At 41.2% G+C, this 17223-nt stretch overlaps 1 protein-coding gene across 1 annotated transcript in view; it reads left to right on the top strand.

Annotated features, from left to right (window-relative positions):
• The window catches only part of LOC145402032 (uncharacterized), a 72298-nt gene extending 55919 nt beyond the window's left edge, over positions 1–16379 (top strand). The window contains exons 7-8 of the mRNA XM_080274130.1: positions 7219–7296; positions 15693–16379. Of these exons, the coding sequence (XP_080130256.1) occupies positions 7219–7250 (32 nt within the window). The 3' untranslated portion in view covers positions 7251–7296; positions 15693–16379. The remainder of the gene's footprint in view (positions 1–7218; positions 7297–15692) is intronic.
• Positions 16380–17223: the final 844 nt, after the last annotated feature.

Genomic DNA, 17223 nt, shown 5'->3' with positions numbered 1-17223 from the left:
AAAAAACCCAGCTCATGGTAATTGGGGAACTTTTGATGTTCGGTAGAGAGGCGGACGGACGCTATAGCTGTGGTCTGTGTTCAGTGGTGGTGGTGGATGAAAAGGACATAGCCTGGTGGCTGCACAACGTTGTGCATTCGGTGGGGATGTGTATGGACGTTTTAACACCGCTTGCGGGTTACAACCGTATTACTCAGGTGCTGGAGGTTCGTTGGGAGTGATCGGACAAGCGCACAACTTTGACCATTCAGTACAGGGACGGATGGATATTTTAGCTCTGATTATGGGTTACAGACTTCTTCCCCTTCACGGCTTGAGCCCAGCAGCCACGATACCAAATGTTTGAACATGTTGGCTGCCCGGCAAGTTCTCTGGGGCTTTTATGTCCGGATAATATCGAGTAAATTCAGATAATAGTTTAGAGCCAAGGTTCAGCATCCGGGTAATGAATACGTCTGGATGGATGAAGGATTACTGTATACAGTTTTACATATAGTGATGATGATGAAAATGGCCCTGCTATAACTAGATGAAGGAGGAAGAACCTGCTGAAGAGGTCACAATACAAAGAAGCTTAAAGTGAAGCAAGGGGTAGTCGAGACACAAAAAGGCAGGATGCAACACCTTGGCGTATTGTCTCAGATGATAGCTCCCATCGAAATGTTCCTGAGTGGGCTGGCAATATTCCTGAAGCTGAAGCACTTCATCTGCCAATTGAGTATTTCAAAGATTTCTTTGATGATGCTTTTATAGAATTCGTTGTGTCATAGAGTATTTATATGCCACTCAACAGAATGTGAACAAGCCATTGAGATGATAAAAATGAGCTAGAGCAGTTTTTAGAGAAACTTTTTCTCATATCTTTGATGAAAGTGTCAGATACTGGGCTTTACTGGAATGGTTCATTTGAGTTCTATTCAACATCCAAACTTTTTTGTAGGCATCGATGGGAAGAAATAATGAATTCTCTGTATTTCAGTGACAACCTTCAAGCACCTGATAGGAATGATCCCAATCAAGATGAGCTTTTCAAGGTTCATCTTGTAAATGAGCAATTGCAATCTTTATTTCGCAGTACAGTATTCCAGTGTCTCAAATGTGCTCCATAGATGAGATGATTGTACATTTCAAAGGATCATGCGGCATCAAGCAGTACATCCCTAGTAATTCACACAAAGGGGGATGCAGGATATTTGCCTTATGCGATACTCTTGGTGTTGTTTATGAGTTTCATGTTTATGATGGAGCCATAAAGCCAGGTCAAGGAGAACCAGACTTGGGTGCCTCTTCCAGTATAGTGCTGCAGTTGGGACACACAATTCTTGTGAGGGCAAACCATCTTTTATACCATGATAGTTGGTTTACCTCACCTAAACTAATGGCTCATTTAGCAAAAAAGCAGGTCTGCTCTGTTGACACTGAGACAAAATAGGCTGAAAGGAATATAAAATGTTCTGCCTTCAGGTAAGGAAATGATGAAGAAGCAAAGGGGATCTCATGTAGAACCGAGTACAACTTATACTGGTGTAGAGTTGCATGCTATGAAATGGGTTGACAATCATTGTTTAACTCTTCTCACAAGCTTCTTTTCTGCTAATCCCCTGGGAACCTGTAGGAGATATGACAAAAGGAACAAGGAAGTTGTCGATGTCCCATATCCCAAAATAGTCACAACTTATAATAGGGAACAGGAGGTGTTGATGTGATGGTCTCACTGATTGCCATATACAGAATCCATATTAGGTCTCACAAATATTACCATAAACTGGTTTTCCATTTCCTTGATATGGCATTGGTAAATGCATGGCTTCTCTATAGGAGGGATGTTAAGAGGCTGGGAGTGCCTCGTACATCAGTTGCAGTCATTCAAGTTGAAATTGGTTAATTCTCTGTTTTGCCAAGGCAGACATCCTGCAGAGACCTATTGTGGGAAGACAACACACTAGCAATCTTGAAACAGAACTTCTATCTATCTATTGCCAGACACCATAATCCCGTACGGGGTGGCCATTTGACTCTGAGTTATTTGTTTTACAGGGAGGGGCACTAACCCACCACCAACCCACTTGACATGTAGGGAGCACATATGGTTTGGTTATATGGTTACCACCCAGCATTGTAAATGGTTTCCTGGCTTACAGGAAACCATTTGGCTTGTCACTCAATGTAAAGCCACCTGTAACGGAAAGAAAAGCAGTAAGTAGTGACAGAAAAGATGGGAGAAATATGAAGAGAGAAGGGTAGGCACAGAAAAGAATGATAAAGGCTAAGGAAGAAGTAGGCAGCACTACATCAAGTGAGTGGATGATGGTCGCCACCACCTACCACTTTGCTGCCAAGAAACAGAAAGGGCACGGAACAAAGCCAATCCCCAATCCTGCAGTTACAAAATTTTGATCGGGTTAGGCATTGGCCCAGGGTTATGCTGAACAGCGAAAGACCTCGATGTAAGGTACCTAATTGTAAAGGAAAGAGCAGCATATACTGTAGGAAATGTAATATCTCACTGCCTAAACAAAGAAAGAAACTGCTATTTAGATTTTCATACTTGGTGAATACTTCTTATACCAGTGAATCCATAGTTCAGTTCATGTTCTTTGTATGTCTGTGAATCTATAAGTTTCCTCTTTACATTATCAGTAGCTAGTTATTATAACAAAGGAAATTTTGTAAACTTTTTTTAAACATTAATATAACAATTATCATTTGTTCTAGTACTAAACCCTCACCCATTTAGAAATGAAAAACTTTTGCATGAAACAGAAATTATAGAACCTAGATTTTTCAGGTTCAGTTTGACCATTGCTACTTTTTTTTTTTTTTTTTTTTTTAACCAATTCAAAAAATCCTTAACTATTATGAAAAAAATTTAAGTTTCAGTAATTTTTAATAAAACAAATTAAGATAAGTAGATTTTTGTGATTTAAAAATTTTTCAGAAGCATAAAAAAAATTTGGGTAGAGAAATCTGTGGAAGATTCAACAGAAGCCAGAGGACTATCAGTGCATGAAATAAAAAGAAAGAACCACGAAAATTTGCCGAGAGTCTTAGCTCCTTGGAGAATGCCAGCTTGTGTCATAGTCTAATGTCCTTAGTGTCTAAATGACTGGAAAGACTAATAAAATGCAGAGGTTCATAAACAAATCATTGAGTTCATAACTTCCGAATCAGCATTTTCAGGTAAATAGGACACAGCTGTTTGTTTATAAAGAACAATATTACAGATTAAAAGATAAAGTAACAGGTATGTGCTTTTGCATTGTAAGAATTTATAAACTCATGTTTTGGTTTCTTTATTATTTAATGTAAGAGAAAAGGATAAAATCTACCATACTTCCTTACTGTATAAGCAGGTGGAAGGCAAGGAATAAAAGGCAGAATGGTCTTGCTACTGATGCAGGTAGGGTATCATTACTGAAAATAATTTCTTTGTAGTGGCATCCATGTCACTATATCACCACCATAGCATTTGAAAATAAGATGGTGTATTGTAGTCACAAGAACTTTCCTTAACCCCTTAACCACAGGCTTGTTTTGCTTTTTCTTGCGGCTCCGGCGGGCATATTCGCGCTCCGACAGACTCTCTAAAAAATTTTGCCAAAAATCAATTATTAGTCCTAGAATATTAAAATCACTTATGTTTATGGCACATACCTTCAGCTTTCTCCTGGGGTGTTTGTTGAGCATTCGTCGAGTACCGTAGGACTTGTGGAGACCTCTGAAGTTGGGTAACGAAGTCTGCACTTTACATTTCCCGACAACCTGTAATATGATTCCACAGCCTGATATTATCACTAGAAACACTATTCTATGATTCTCAAAAAGTTTGGAATCCATACTCCAAAATAAAAAAACACTGTGAAAGCAATGAAAATTACGAGGGCATATGACCTTCCCACTTGACATCGTTCACTGCTGGTGTTCTGTCATTTATTATTCATAAAAACACTCACAGTTTATATTTCTATTACTGTATAACACTTATATATATCTACAGTCTTTATCCATAAGTTTCCTTCAGTAATAGTAGTTTATTATCACTGTAGGGATTCAATTTCTCTTTCAGTAAAATACGTAGCATTCACTTTCTTGTCCTGTATACTAGCATTGAGAGTGAATCTGTCACTTGCACCTTCACTCTCATAACTCATAGTATTCACACATGCTAGAGTGAAACTTTCACTTTCATTACTCCTAGTATATATACTCGTATTCTTATAATACTACAGTACCCTCGCGTCCAACACGGTAATATTGTCATGCATGGGTCCCGTGTTGGACAAACAACAGAGCTTATGGGAAAAAATGAATGATGTCACAACCCTAGGAAAAGTCACCCTAAATACCTACCATATACCTATACATATATTGGTACTACTGTAATTATAATAAATGGTACTGTACTATGAATGATAACTAACCTTTTAGGATAGTGTTGGTGGGCTTGCTGGGAATGGAAGGTGGTATCCGAGGCTGTAGGTAGTTCTACTGGGTCCCTGGAGGATGGCTGCTGGTGTCACTAGCGGATAATGGCTGCTGCTCCTCCTCAACCTCCCTCATAAATCCTTTGAAATTCCTCTCCCCTTTCTTCTGCCTCTCAATGAATTCTAGCTTGGTGGCCTGAGGGAGGTGCCGCTGCTTCTTGGGGTTCTCAGAAGGCTTCCTAGGCATCGTGAGCAGGGTAAAATGCAGTAGCAAGGGCAGAAAATGCAGTGAAAAAAAAGCACCATCCAATGTGAATTACGCGACTGAATGGCACTGTGGCGGGAGAAATTTAAACAAAACATCACTTGAGAGCAGAAGTGTTTTTCATTGGGCGACATCACAATCACGTCATGATAGCGGGTGGGGGATTCTGCTCGATCAGAAATTTTGATTGGCTGTCAGCATCATGGGAATGTCCAGTATGACCGTGTTGGACCAGGGGTGATCGTGCTAGAAGCGAACTCTGCAGATTTCGCCCACTTCTCGGAGCTCCATCAATGTTATGCTTACGCACTCGTTTTACGGTACTTAAATCGTATTAAATCGTACTAATTTTTTGCTTTCTGTGCTGGACGCGAATCGTGCTGGACAAACGCGTGTTGGACGCGAGGGTACTGTACTCATTTACATTTCTGTTTACGTTCTCTATTTTATTTACATTATTTACATTTCTATTTTATTTACAATGTGTTATGCATTGTCACTTGAAGTAACTTATAAAACTATTTTCCACTGTTCACTTATATTTACATTCATTGCTTTCACTTGCTGTTTATACATTATTTACAGTTCCACTTGCATTGTTTTACTCACCAGAAAGAACGTAGTCACTCTCTATCAATTGTCAGCCCTTTACCTCTTTCCACACGAGGTTTAGTAGGGGGTAGAGGTCACAGGGCCCTTTTCATGGAGCTAAAAAGCAGCGGAATTTGACAGGTGTGAATCCGACATACTCTCACCTAGAAAGATGACAGTAAACTGATACGGTGGCCTGCCTCTAGGGGGAGTACAATACTGCCAACGTCAGCCTTGTGACAGCTGCAAATATATAGCTATGAAATGATTGGCAGGAAATCTAGACAATACATTATAAATTAGGTAGTTCCAGGTGACTGTAAATATCACTTGGGCTTCTCCCTTCCCTCCTTGTACATATTTTTATTACGAGAATAGATTATACGGCATATTTCAAGGGGAAATAAACAGCGGAAATTAGCAAACGAGGGCACATGAGGTGTTGTCAGGTGACAATTAGCCAATTCCAGGTGTATGGCACTCTCACTTACCTTATTTCTTTTTTGTATATATTATTTGGTATAAGAATAGGGCATATGGCTTATTTCAATGGATGAAATCAGTGGAGAATTCCATGGAAGATTTACTTAGCGTAGCACGGCCGGGCAGGCGAGAGGAGAGGGTAATGGAGGGGGGGTAGGGAGGGGAGTCAAGAATGGGGAGAAATGGCTAAATTGTCAATAATGAATGGGAGTACAGATGAGATTAGGAGTGCTGACTAGTGTTGGACATTGGCAGTACTGATAGATGGTACAAGCCACCACTTGGAAGCCCGGGCGAATTCAAAATAACACAGAATCACAAAAGTGACACCCCGCGGTTAAGGGGTTAACTGGTTTTCAAAACTGGAGCATCTGTTAATGAAATTCAGGGAAACAAATACAGTAGTTCAGAAACACAGGATTATACTGTGCCCTGCGCTTGGAGTAATACATTACACGTTCATTCAAATCATGAACTGTAGGTGCTACAGTAAAATGTAATATATTCTCATGTTATTCATTTTACATGATTCTTAGTGTGATATAAGGTATATTTTATTTGAAATGATGTGATGAAGGCACTGAATTTTTAATTTATAGTCACCGTGTTTTCATTGAATGTATGGCAGTGCTGGGAAACAAATACAGTACTTCAGGAACACAGGATTATACTGTGCGCTGCGCTTGGAGTAATACATTACACATTCATTCAAAGCATGAACTGTAGGTGCTACAGTAAAATGTAATATATTGCCTCATGTTATTCATTTTACATCACATAAGGTATATTTTATTTGAAATGATGTGATGAAGGCACTGAATTTTTAATTTATAGTCGCCGTGTTTTCATTGAACGTATGGCAGTGCAGAGTGCGCGACGCAATCTGAAACTCTGCTATCACTTCTTGGGGTGACTGTACCATCCCTCACCCCTCCATCCTTATCACATAATTCTACCTACCCTCCTCCACACAAACCGTTGGTGTGCCTTACTTATTGTGCAAGGCCTTACTTGCAAAGAATTCAGGTGCTGGTGAGGAGCTTACACATTGTGGCATTGTACACCTTGGTTGGAGTAGCTGCAGCATCCACCTAGGAGCCAAAACCTTATATTTCCTTGCATCTTGCTGTGGGAAGGGCCCCAGACTAACCCTATTGGTGTACTGTCTACCACAAGGGGATGCTGGATTGCTGCATGGTGTATTTAATGTACTATACCTGTAGGATGGCCCCATAGAAGCAGTTGCTTGCATGTGGTTAATGGGTCTGCTTGAGTTTATATATATATATATATATATATATATATATATATATATATATAAAAATGCAGACTTCATTTTAATGCAGATGAAAACACCAACATGAGAGGTACAATTTGCAATATTATTGTTTTGTATTTATGAAAACTGTGATAGGATTAACTTGAATCAGCGGTAATGATTGTATTTGGTTTCAGACTTGTGTGACCCACTTGGGGATTATAGTTGACATCTGATACAAGATGGAAATTGTGCAGAACTGCAATGTACCTAAGGTTAGTGACAGCCAGTTGTACATAATAGTTTTTGTGGAAAAATATGTATCTTGTGCATGTATGTTTGATGGTGAATTAACATGATCATCATTTATCCTAATCATCCTAACCCTCACATTTGCCACAGCTTGAAGGAGCACTGCCTTATCATGGTAAAGAATCTTGTGGATCCCAGTGATCTGTGGAAATATGTTATTCAGTGGTAGTCATACTAGGCAGGTTCACTTTAACCCTAGGGTACGCAGTTCTCCAGCCTCGACTACCCCCCGGGACGCAAAAACAGGCCTATTTTTTGACATTCTCAAAGATTAAAAGTTTTATGCCCGATTTATAGAGCTTGAATTTATACACCTGAAAACGCAAACCCCACCCTCCTAGACCCGATAGTTACTGAGCTATGGCCCGTCAAAGTTGATAATAGTTACCCGTCACGGTCCCAATGAAAGAAAATACGTTGCTCGCACCTGTTTTCTTCACAAAAATCACCAAAATCAGTTTTTTTTAGTGTGTACAGATGTTATAAACCAATGTACTGTGCTTAGAAAAAATAAAATGGTGACAACCCCCCCCCCCAATAAATATGATAAATAGTAAAAATTATCCTCCCCTCCTCTTCTCTCCCCATACCTCCAATCCCCCCCACCCCTCCCCCCCTTCACTTCCCACCGAGCTGCCAAATCTAGCTTGGGAAAATGGTCATGAACCCCACAATAAAAATATGATAAATAGTAAAAATTATCCTCCCCTCCTTTCTCCTCCTGTTCCCTCCCCTCCCCTCCCCTCTTAGCTGTCAAATCCAGCTAGGGAAAATAAAATTTCTTTTTCGAGTGGGTTTCAAATAAAGACACCTAAAATAATTGTGGTGTGCGTATCTGTATGCAGAGACACGAATAGATTACAGGTAATGATTAAAAAACACGTGCCATAAAGCGTAAAAAATACGCAAAATATTTGAGGCTGGGGAGGTAAAGATACTGCGATCTAGGGGATGGTGGTGGGAGGTGGTAAGGCCAGGAGGGGGTGTATGGGGATGGAGGGATGGGAGGAGACCACCACCAGACACAAAGGAAGGACCCCAGTGGAGTAGAGGGACATGGAGTAAGGGTAGATGGGAAATACACTACCTCCAGATGACGCAGGGGGGGGTGCACAAGGAGGGTGTGGGAGGGGTGTTAGTGATGGGAAGAATGGTGGGAGGTAGGGTAGTAACAAGGTAGTGGGGTAGAGGGACGTGGCGAGAGGGAGGTGGGGGGTACATCCCCCACTGCCTTGGTTCCCCCTCCGGTGTGTCCAACACTTAGTTCTGATTGGTTAGAAGCCATCTATGTCAGCCGGGTTGGAGCCAGTTGCCGCCAGTTTTTGTGAATGTTGCATGATCGGTGTTGCTCATCCTTTTAAGAAATTGTGCAAAAAGCTCGGTCAACGAGCTTAGTACTTTAGGGGTTAATTAAGCGGTCCAACAAAAGGTGTTCCTGTTGGAGTAAACGCCTCTGCCAGACCTTCTGGTTACCATCTCAACCCCTCTTTACATAATCAAGTCGACGATCCATTGACCCTTATACCCAATTGTAATGGAGCAGCTGGTCATGGCATCAGTCAGACATGCTCCAAATTGTATATACTGTAGATGTAACAGTCTATGTTAGGGCCTCTGGAGGTTTGGACTTTTTTAGATGGATTGTGATAGGCAGAATTAACCCTTCCCCATGCTGACAAAGGGTTCAGCAGTAAGTGTGATTCATGTTAAGGTTGTAGTGTTATAATGACAATGTTGGTATATGATAATTTGTGTATCAGCAAAACTGACAAGGTGTGAGCTTTTGAAAGAACATACTGTCAGCAGTCACCTGAATTATCCACCATGGCCTTAGTTGTGACACATGCAAAGCAGGACTGTATGCAACTGATCAGGTGACCCCCAGCTCACGAGAGAATGGTGCTAAAAATCTAGTATATTCCGGCTGCCAGTGGAATTTGAACCTTGAAACTGTCTGTGGCTAGTGAAATGTTTTGCATTTTCTCTTGAAAAACTTAGAGCTGTCTGTTGGGATATCAAAGGTCTTACTTATACTGGTAGCAGTGAAAAGTGACAAAGTGCCTCCCCTAGGGTGGATTAAGGAAGAGACTTTCCATCCCTCCTCTCTGGTTGGTCAGCCAAGCTCAGTAGCATGGGGACATGTGAACATCTACATTTTTCTTAAATATTTCTTCACATACCCTGTATTGCTTCCTGGAATTAATCTATTCATCTTGAATATATATTCTCATAAAAATTCACAAAATGCATTGTACATTATCTGATAATTAAATTTGATGAGAATTAAAGACTCACTAAAATGGACGCAATGGAGTCCTGAAATCAGCCACTCACCTTCTCTTCCAGGTACTATATAGATTCCCATTGTTTAAATGTTTTATATAAGGGTAAATGCAGATAAAACAAAAGTGATGATATCTAGGGTTGGTGGCGGTACTGTCAAAGACGAGGGAGAGTGGCCATGTGCAGTCTGCCACAAGGGCGTGGGAAGTAATTCCATCTTGTGCAGTGTGTGTGATAAATGGGTGCATAAGAGATGTAGTGGTATCAGAGGTAGACTGCGAAATAATGCTGATTTTATGTGTACGGCGTGCTGGGGTGAGCGGGTGGAGATTGTCAGACGTGAAAGGATTGAACTTGCTGGTGAATCTCTTGAGTGTGTGGAAGAGTTTTGTTATTTGGGAGACATGTTGTGTGCTGGAGGTGGGGCTGGAGCTAGCTCTGTGGCTAGGGTGAGAAGTGGTTGGAAGAAGTTCAGGGAGCTCGTGCCTCTCCTGACATTGAGAGGGCTCTCCCTACGTGCTAAGGGGTCTTTGTATGCAGCATATGTTAGGAGTGTAATGCTGTATGGCAGTGAGACCTGGGCAGTGAAGGAGGAAGATATTCGCCGGCTGAGACATACAGAAATGACAATGATTAGGAGGATGTGCAGTGCTTCCCTGCGTCCAAGGCCTGGAGGGGCTGGGTTTACAATGGAAGAGTTGAGAGGTAGGATGGGACTGGAGTGTATTGGTGTTGTGATGAGGAGAGGTAGATTGAGGTGGTTTGGACATGTGGAGAGGATGGGGGATGATAATTGGGTGAGGAAGGTGAGAAGTGTTAATATTGGGGGTGGGGTTATGAGGGGTAGACCGAGAAAGACATGGGACGAGGTCATTAAGTGTGACCTTAGGGTTAAGGGACTGAACAGGGAGGTTGCAATGGATCGTGCAGTGTGGAGAGCCGCCATTAGGTGACCAAGGCCGACACATGCAAGCATGTTGGAGCCTTTAAAAACGAAAACGATTGGCTAGTGACTACAACAGTTTAAAGACATCTATAAAGTGAGCTTAAAAGAGTATTAAAATAAATATAGGTGTAAATTTTGATGTTTTGTAATAAATGATGTTTGCTAGAAATATAGAAAGAGTGAAACCTGAGAAATAACATTCAGTAAACACCCAGAGTCAGTATCAAAGCATATATTCAGACAAGCAGACAAAGTGGAAAATGGCATGGATGTGGAGTGTGGTGAAGCTGCAAAGTGGAGAGACAGACAGACAGATAGAAAACAAAAGATTAAAAAAAAAGAGAAAGAGTGAGACAGAGAGAAAGTGAGAGATAAAAAGAGAAGTGAATGAGGGAGAGAACGAAATGGCATGGAAGCAATTGTTTATGGCCAAGCCTTATGGGATTAAGACGTCATATATATATATATATATATATATATACACACACACACACAGAGGCAAACCCCAGTTTAACAATGCAGTTGGTTAAGTAAAAACCCATCTCTAAGTGGCGTATCGTAAATCGGGGATGATTTAATGTGTAAAGTATAGGGATGCATTTTTGAACCTTGGATTTCCCCCCAAACCAAGTCCTAAACCCACCTAAATGAGTCCTGAAAAGAAAGTTTAAGGCCAGTCTAAATGGCCTAACAGCTGTAAAAGAAGCAAACCAAAGCCTAACATCCGTAAATAGCTCATTAAACCAACAAATAAAATCTGAAAATCATAAAAAACAGGTCAGAAAGTATCACACACCACTCATCACTTACTTCTTGTAAGTCCATGTCCAGTCCCGGTTGTCAGCCTAGCCATCCCCCCTGAGGCTAGGGGACATGTTGTGCTTCCTAGCATTCACTCATCCTTCGCAAAGCCCTCAGACCCCATCGTTAAACCAGGGCTTGGCCATCATTAGGAGGGGTAGGGTGGTATTTCTACCCTCATCACTAATCCAAGCTATTGCATATAGGGGTATCATAAATTGGGGTTTGCCTGTATATTTATATTGGATGATGGATGGGTGGATATATACATATACTGTATTCTTAAATTTAGACACCATTTATTACTGTAAAAAGCTTGCAGAATTTAAGTCTTCGATTCTCAAATTTGGTACTATAAAAAAGTCATCATTCATCATCTAATCCAGTGTTGCCCCGTGAGGAGTGTAGGAGCCCAGGGCTAGGCAAGTTGGTCGTGACATTTAAGATGAGAGTGACCAACCTCACTCATCCCTGTGTGGCATCACATGAGCAATAAACCCCAACCACCCCTTTGATATAAACCTGCACCGACTCAATCCAATTGGAATGCCTTAATTACCCACTAAACCATCAGTCCGCCATAAGTTGGTTATATGGTTACCACCCAGCGTAGTAAATGGTTTCCTGGTGTACAGGAAACCATTTGGCTTGTCACTTGGTGTAGAGTCACTTTTAGATAGAAGGAAGAGGAAAGAATGAAGGAAAGGACAGCAGAGGAAGGAAGGAAAAAAGGAAAAGGCAGTTGCCCAAGAGCAGCTCTTCATCAAGTGAGTGGATGGTGAGCACCCCCACCTACGAAATTTAAGTCTTAGATTCTTAAATTAAGATACTATTTGGTACTTTTTAATCATCATCATCCGGACCTCCTTACCCACTCTAGGGCAGGGTGAGGAGTAGCAATGTCCAGACAGCCCAAATTTGCCCAATCCAATGGGCCACGCTTCCATTCACTCATCATTCAAGCCCCCGGAATCTCGACTCTATCGGATACGCCAAAAACATTCACCATGTTCTGTAGCATCACATAAGTGTATCCGATTGAGTCAATCTGGATGTGGCCACGTTAAAAAGGGTGCCAAATCTGTGATCATGCACTTCTTCTCACAACATTCATCCAGCAAAAAATTTAAGTCTTACATTTTTAAATTTAGATGCTGTTTGGTACTATTAAAATACTTTTAAGATTTAAGTCATCCAAATTTAAATGGACTTCTAATTGAGAAAATAAGTTGGTGCTAAGGCTGATCAGTGACAATGCTAATGAAGTAATAAAATAATATATACAGTGCTCGTCAGAAGTATGGAGCGCCCTGCGTCCCTCCTGAGAAACAAACCTTTCAACATTGAAAAAACATAAAAATAATGCATTTTATTTACCTTTAGTGCTTTGTAGGGTAGCCTTTACGTTTCTTCACGGACCTGAGACGTCTTGGAAGTGAAAGGGCGAGGCTCCTGAGGTGCTGGAGCGGTATTTTGTCCCAGGAGTCACGAATGGCGGCTTCCAGCTTAGGCAGAGAGCTCACGTCCTTCCCTTGGAGACTCTTCTTTACGAGGTACCAGAGGTTTTCAATCGGGTTGAGGTCTGGGCTATTTCCTGGCCAGTCTGTCATGAATGATACCTCGCAGTCACGAAGCCAATTGGTGACCGATTTGGCCTTGTGAGCAGGTGCACCATCCTGCTGAAACACTCGTGCACCTGTTAGCTCGAAGGAGTCTGGTAAATGATCACACAGAAGCTCCAGGTAAACATCCTGATTCACTCTGAGGTTCTTGGGAAGTACAACAAGCTTCCCCAAACCCTTCCCTGAGAAACAACCCCATACCATGAGTGAATCAGGATGTTTAACTGTGCTTTCTACATACCGTGGGTCAGGTGGGTCACTACCTTTTCGTGCTCCTCTGTTACAGGTAACACTAAATGTTGCCTCATCAGACCACAACACTGACAACCATTGCTCCTCACCCCAGTTTAGATATTTATTAGCAAAGGCAAGCCTACGAATTCTCTGGCTGCTAGAGAGAAGAGGCTTTTTCACAGGCCTGTGACTTGTGTAACCAAGCTCATGCACCCTACGAGACACTGTTCTCACTGACACCTCACCAAACACTTCTGGGTTGCTCTCCTTAATTTTCCTTGCACTCACATGAGGATTAAACTCCACTGCACGTTTTAAAACATTAACAGACCTTGGGGAAGTTTTCCTAGGCCTACCAGACCTCGGTTTCTTTGTGGGAACTTCACCACTGTTTTCCTCCCGAAACCGCGCACACCAACGACGCACTGTCGATCGTGCCACACCAACCAATTCACTAATTTCCTTTGTCTGGTGGCCTGCCTCCTTTAGAGCAATGATCTGGGATATGATTTCACTCGATAGTTCACGGGTAGGTGCCATAACAAAGTTTTAAAGGCCAAAACACTGCGGGACACTCGGTAAAAAATGGCGCAATTTGAGAGGGACACTCGGCGGAGTTCCTCTCTCTCAGGCAGCCCGTGGGCAACTGAGGCGGGAACCAACCAGCGTGTCGGAAGGCCTCAGGCTACCGTGACGTCATGCTCGGAGCTCAAACTTGTGGCTCAATTCTTACCCCCAAAAATGGGTGATTCTTTTTGGGCCATAAGTATTGCGCGCCCGGCGGACAACGCTGAATACTTCTGACGAGTACTGTATACTATATTTTTTTCATTTGATTTTCTCCTCATACTCCTTCCTTTGATCTTGAGAACAATATAAACAAACTTACACTTTACCATTTCCACTATCTCCCTTTCAGTGTACCTGTAAACTCTCAGTTATCTGTCATCACAACATTCAGCCCAACGCAATATCCTGCACGTGGCTGGGTGGTATTAATGCAATATCTGGCACCGAAACAGGACGTGACCGGTGGTTATATACAATATCTGGTGTTGAGTTGTATCAATTGGCTCGTAGATGATAGCGAACCAGCGCTGTATTACTGTATTGTATCATTACTTATGGTACTTTATGCATAAGTTTCATTTTGTATGCATGAGAAAGTTTTTAGGATAGAGGGTCGAGGTGGATGGTAATGCCGTATCCAGCTTAATGCTGAATATTGAGCTGATGGGGGGTACTGTGTAATACCCAGTGTTTCACATTATTCAGCATAGGGCTTGGGTGAATTATGCTGGATTATTTAGACTTCACAGCATTGCCAAGTGAATAATTACTTGCTGTTGGATTCTTAATACCGTACGAGCACAATCAAGAATGTTATGTCATATGGCAGTGTTAAAAGATATATAGTATTAATGCTGAAAAGGGTCTGTCAGCTGGAACATACAGGCACCTCCCAGCTGCTAATTTCATCAATGTCCGATCACCGATTTGTGGGGTCTTTGCCATACTTTATTTTTAGATATTGTGTTTTCATTTCTCTCTCTCTCTCTCTCTCTCTCTCTCTCTCTCTCTCTCTCACCTGTTCACTCATTGTCGTTATTACATTCCTTTTCTGTCTGTAAGTAATGCATTGTGTGATATGTCTTATTTTGGCACAAACAAGATTAGGAGTGAATTATTCTAAAATCTAACAAAGGATACACAGAATGCACACAGCTAGTGCCTAATCAGCCATTCACTCAGTGTCGTTATTTCACTCACTTTTAATGTTCATTCATTCATTCATCATCTGATCCAGTGTTGCCCTATGAGGAGCATAGGTGCCCGGGGCCAGACAAGTTGGTCATGACTTCAAGGTGAGAGTGACCAGCCTCACTCATTCCTGAGTGGCATTACGTGAGCAATAAACCCCAACCACCCCTTGGTGTGCAGTGTACAACGTTGCTATTCACATATTTTTTTGATGGGGCAAGAGCATCACTGCTTGCATCTCTGACCACATGAGACTGTTTCCTTGACCATGTGAACAGCTGACACAATACCGGATGTGCCATTAATGATGGAGCTCCTGTTATATTTCTGTCTTTGCTTAATTCTGAATGGCGATATTTCGGCAAATATGAATACCATGAGAATGTAACTTGATTCAGAAGAAATAAACTGAGTCTCTTATTCATGCTGTTTGCAGATTATACTGCTTGGCATAGGAAAGCACCACATTACATTGAGGGTGTATTGAAGGATTTATATAACCCCTCAAGCTGGAACAGTTTAAGTTCAATAAAAGGACCAGATTACTGAAGTGGTTAATGAAGGTTATATAATACTCAAGTTTGAAGACCCTTTCTTAAGGTGAATAATATTGATTAGGATGGCTAAAGAAGACCAAAAATACAAGTATTTCTTTGGAATAAATGGGCTAATAATGGTGTTCTTTTGCTAATTTTGTTGTAATTGTTTTCAGATGCTGTCTTTTCCAGGGCAGTGGAGTTTGTGGAGGATGATGAAGTTGAATAAAAGAAGTGAGTCAAGAAACTGTTGATGCATCATCCTCAAGAAATACATCCTCCATCCATTATCCAATCCTTAATTAAGAGCATAGGAGCCCAGAGCTAGACCATCCAGGCCAGATGTTAAGGCAAGAGTGACCTGTTGTTTTCTCAAGAAATTCATAAAACAAAATAAAATGATAACAGCCATATTGAGATGCAGGGGTGTGAGACTTAGCTGCTGTAGTCTATTACATATAAAGGAAGATGACCAGCCTAGTTCCCTTGATGGCATTTCATGATAAAAATAACTCTAGTCATCTTTTGGGGGTTGATCCTGTAAAAAGCTGTCACTCCTGCAGGGATGGTCTTGCTACTAGACCATCAGATGCCATTGCACTTGTGATTAAATGCAGGTACAGTATTAGCAGTCAGTCTTATTAAATATAAACATTATTTGAGACTTTGTATATTCTTCAGCTCTGAATATGGTACGGCATTTGCTTAACAAACTTTCACTCCTGCTTTTTAAGGACTACTATTGATTCTAAAAAGTTGTTATGACAAGATTCAGACAGTGATTTGTAACAGGTTCATGAGTTGGCAGTGTTCAGTAAAGTGAGACTTGTTTGTTGTACTGACCGTCTTCATTTATAGTCACTAGACATAATATTTCATTATTAAGTTGCTGATAAATTAGCACCTTTGTTCACTCATAGCTGCCTGTGATTCGGTATAAAGTAACCTTTTTTTTGAGTTGTGAACCAGAACATAGTTGCTTCATGTAAAGAATCATTTTTCCTTTGTTCATTAAAAAGTCATGGATGATTAAGCAGCATCTTTTAGTTCACAGAATGAAGTACTTGTAAACCCATTGTGCCTGGGGACATCATTTTCATATTATTCTTGCCATCACTTCATGAGAGATAAAAAGGTTAATCTTGAGGAGAATGTTAAGTACTAGAGGCCTTTCCTAAGTTGAAGGAAATAATAAACTATGAGCAAGTTTAAACGAAAAAGAACATTACCCAGTTTCAAGGGGTTAAAGAGTGACTTCTGGTTTTAAACCATGGTTGTTCAATCTGTACATGGATGGGGTAATAAAAGAGGTACAAGGTAGGGTAGTGGATGTTGGAGTGGCCCTGGTGAGAGAGGATAGTGTTTGGAAACTCCCTGTACTGTTGTTTGCAGATGATACTGTGTTGTTGAGTGAAGACGAAGGGGAGCTGCAAGGCTTGGTGGATGAGTTTGAGAGAGTGTGTAAGAAACGGAACCTAAAGGTGAATGTAGGGAAGAGTAAAGTGATGGTCTTTGAGAGAGGTGAAGTTAGTGAATGTACAGCAAGGTTAGATGGTGAGGAATTGGAAAATGTGAGTACGTTTAAGTATTTGGGTAGTGTGATGAGTAAGGATGGAGGTTTGGAGTGTGAAGTGCTTGAAAGGGTACAGCAGGGAAGAAAGGTTGCTGGTTCCTTGAAAGCAGTGATAAGAAACAGGGAAGTGAGCA

This window comes from Coenobita brevimanus, chromosome 57 (genome assembly GCF_032717465.1).
Source record: "Coenobita brevimanus isolate Jiangsu-jjx chromosome 57, ASM3271746v2, whole genome shotgun sequence".
Lineage (NCBI taxonomy): Eukaryota > Metazoa > Arthropoda > Malacostraca > Decapoda > Coenobitidae > Coenobita > Coenobita brevimanus.
This window is presented reverse-complemented; position numbering and strand designations above follow the sequence as displayed.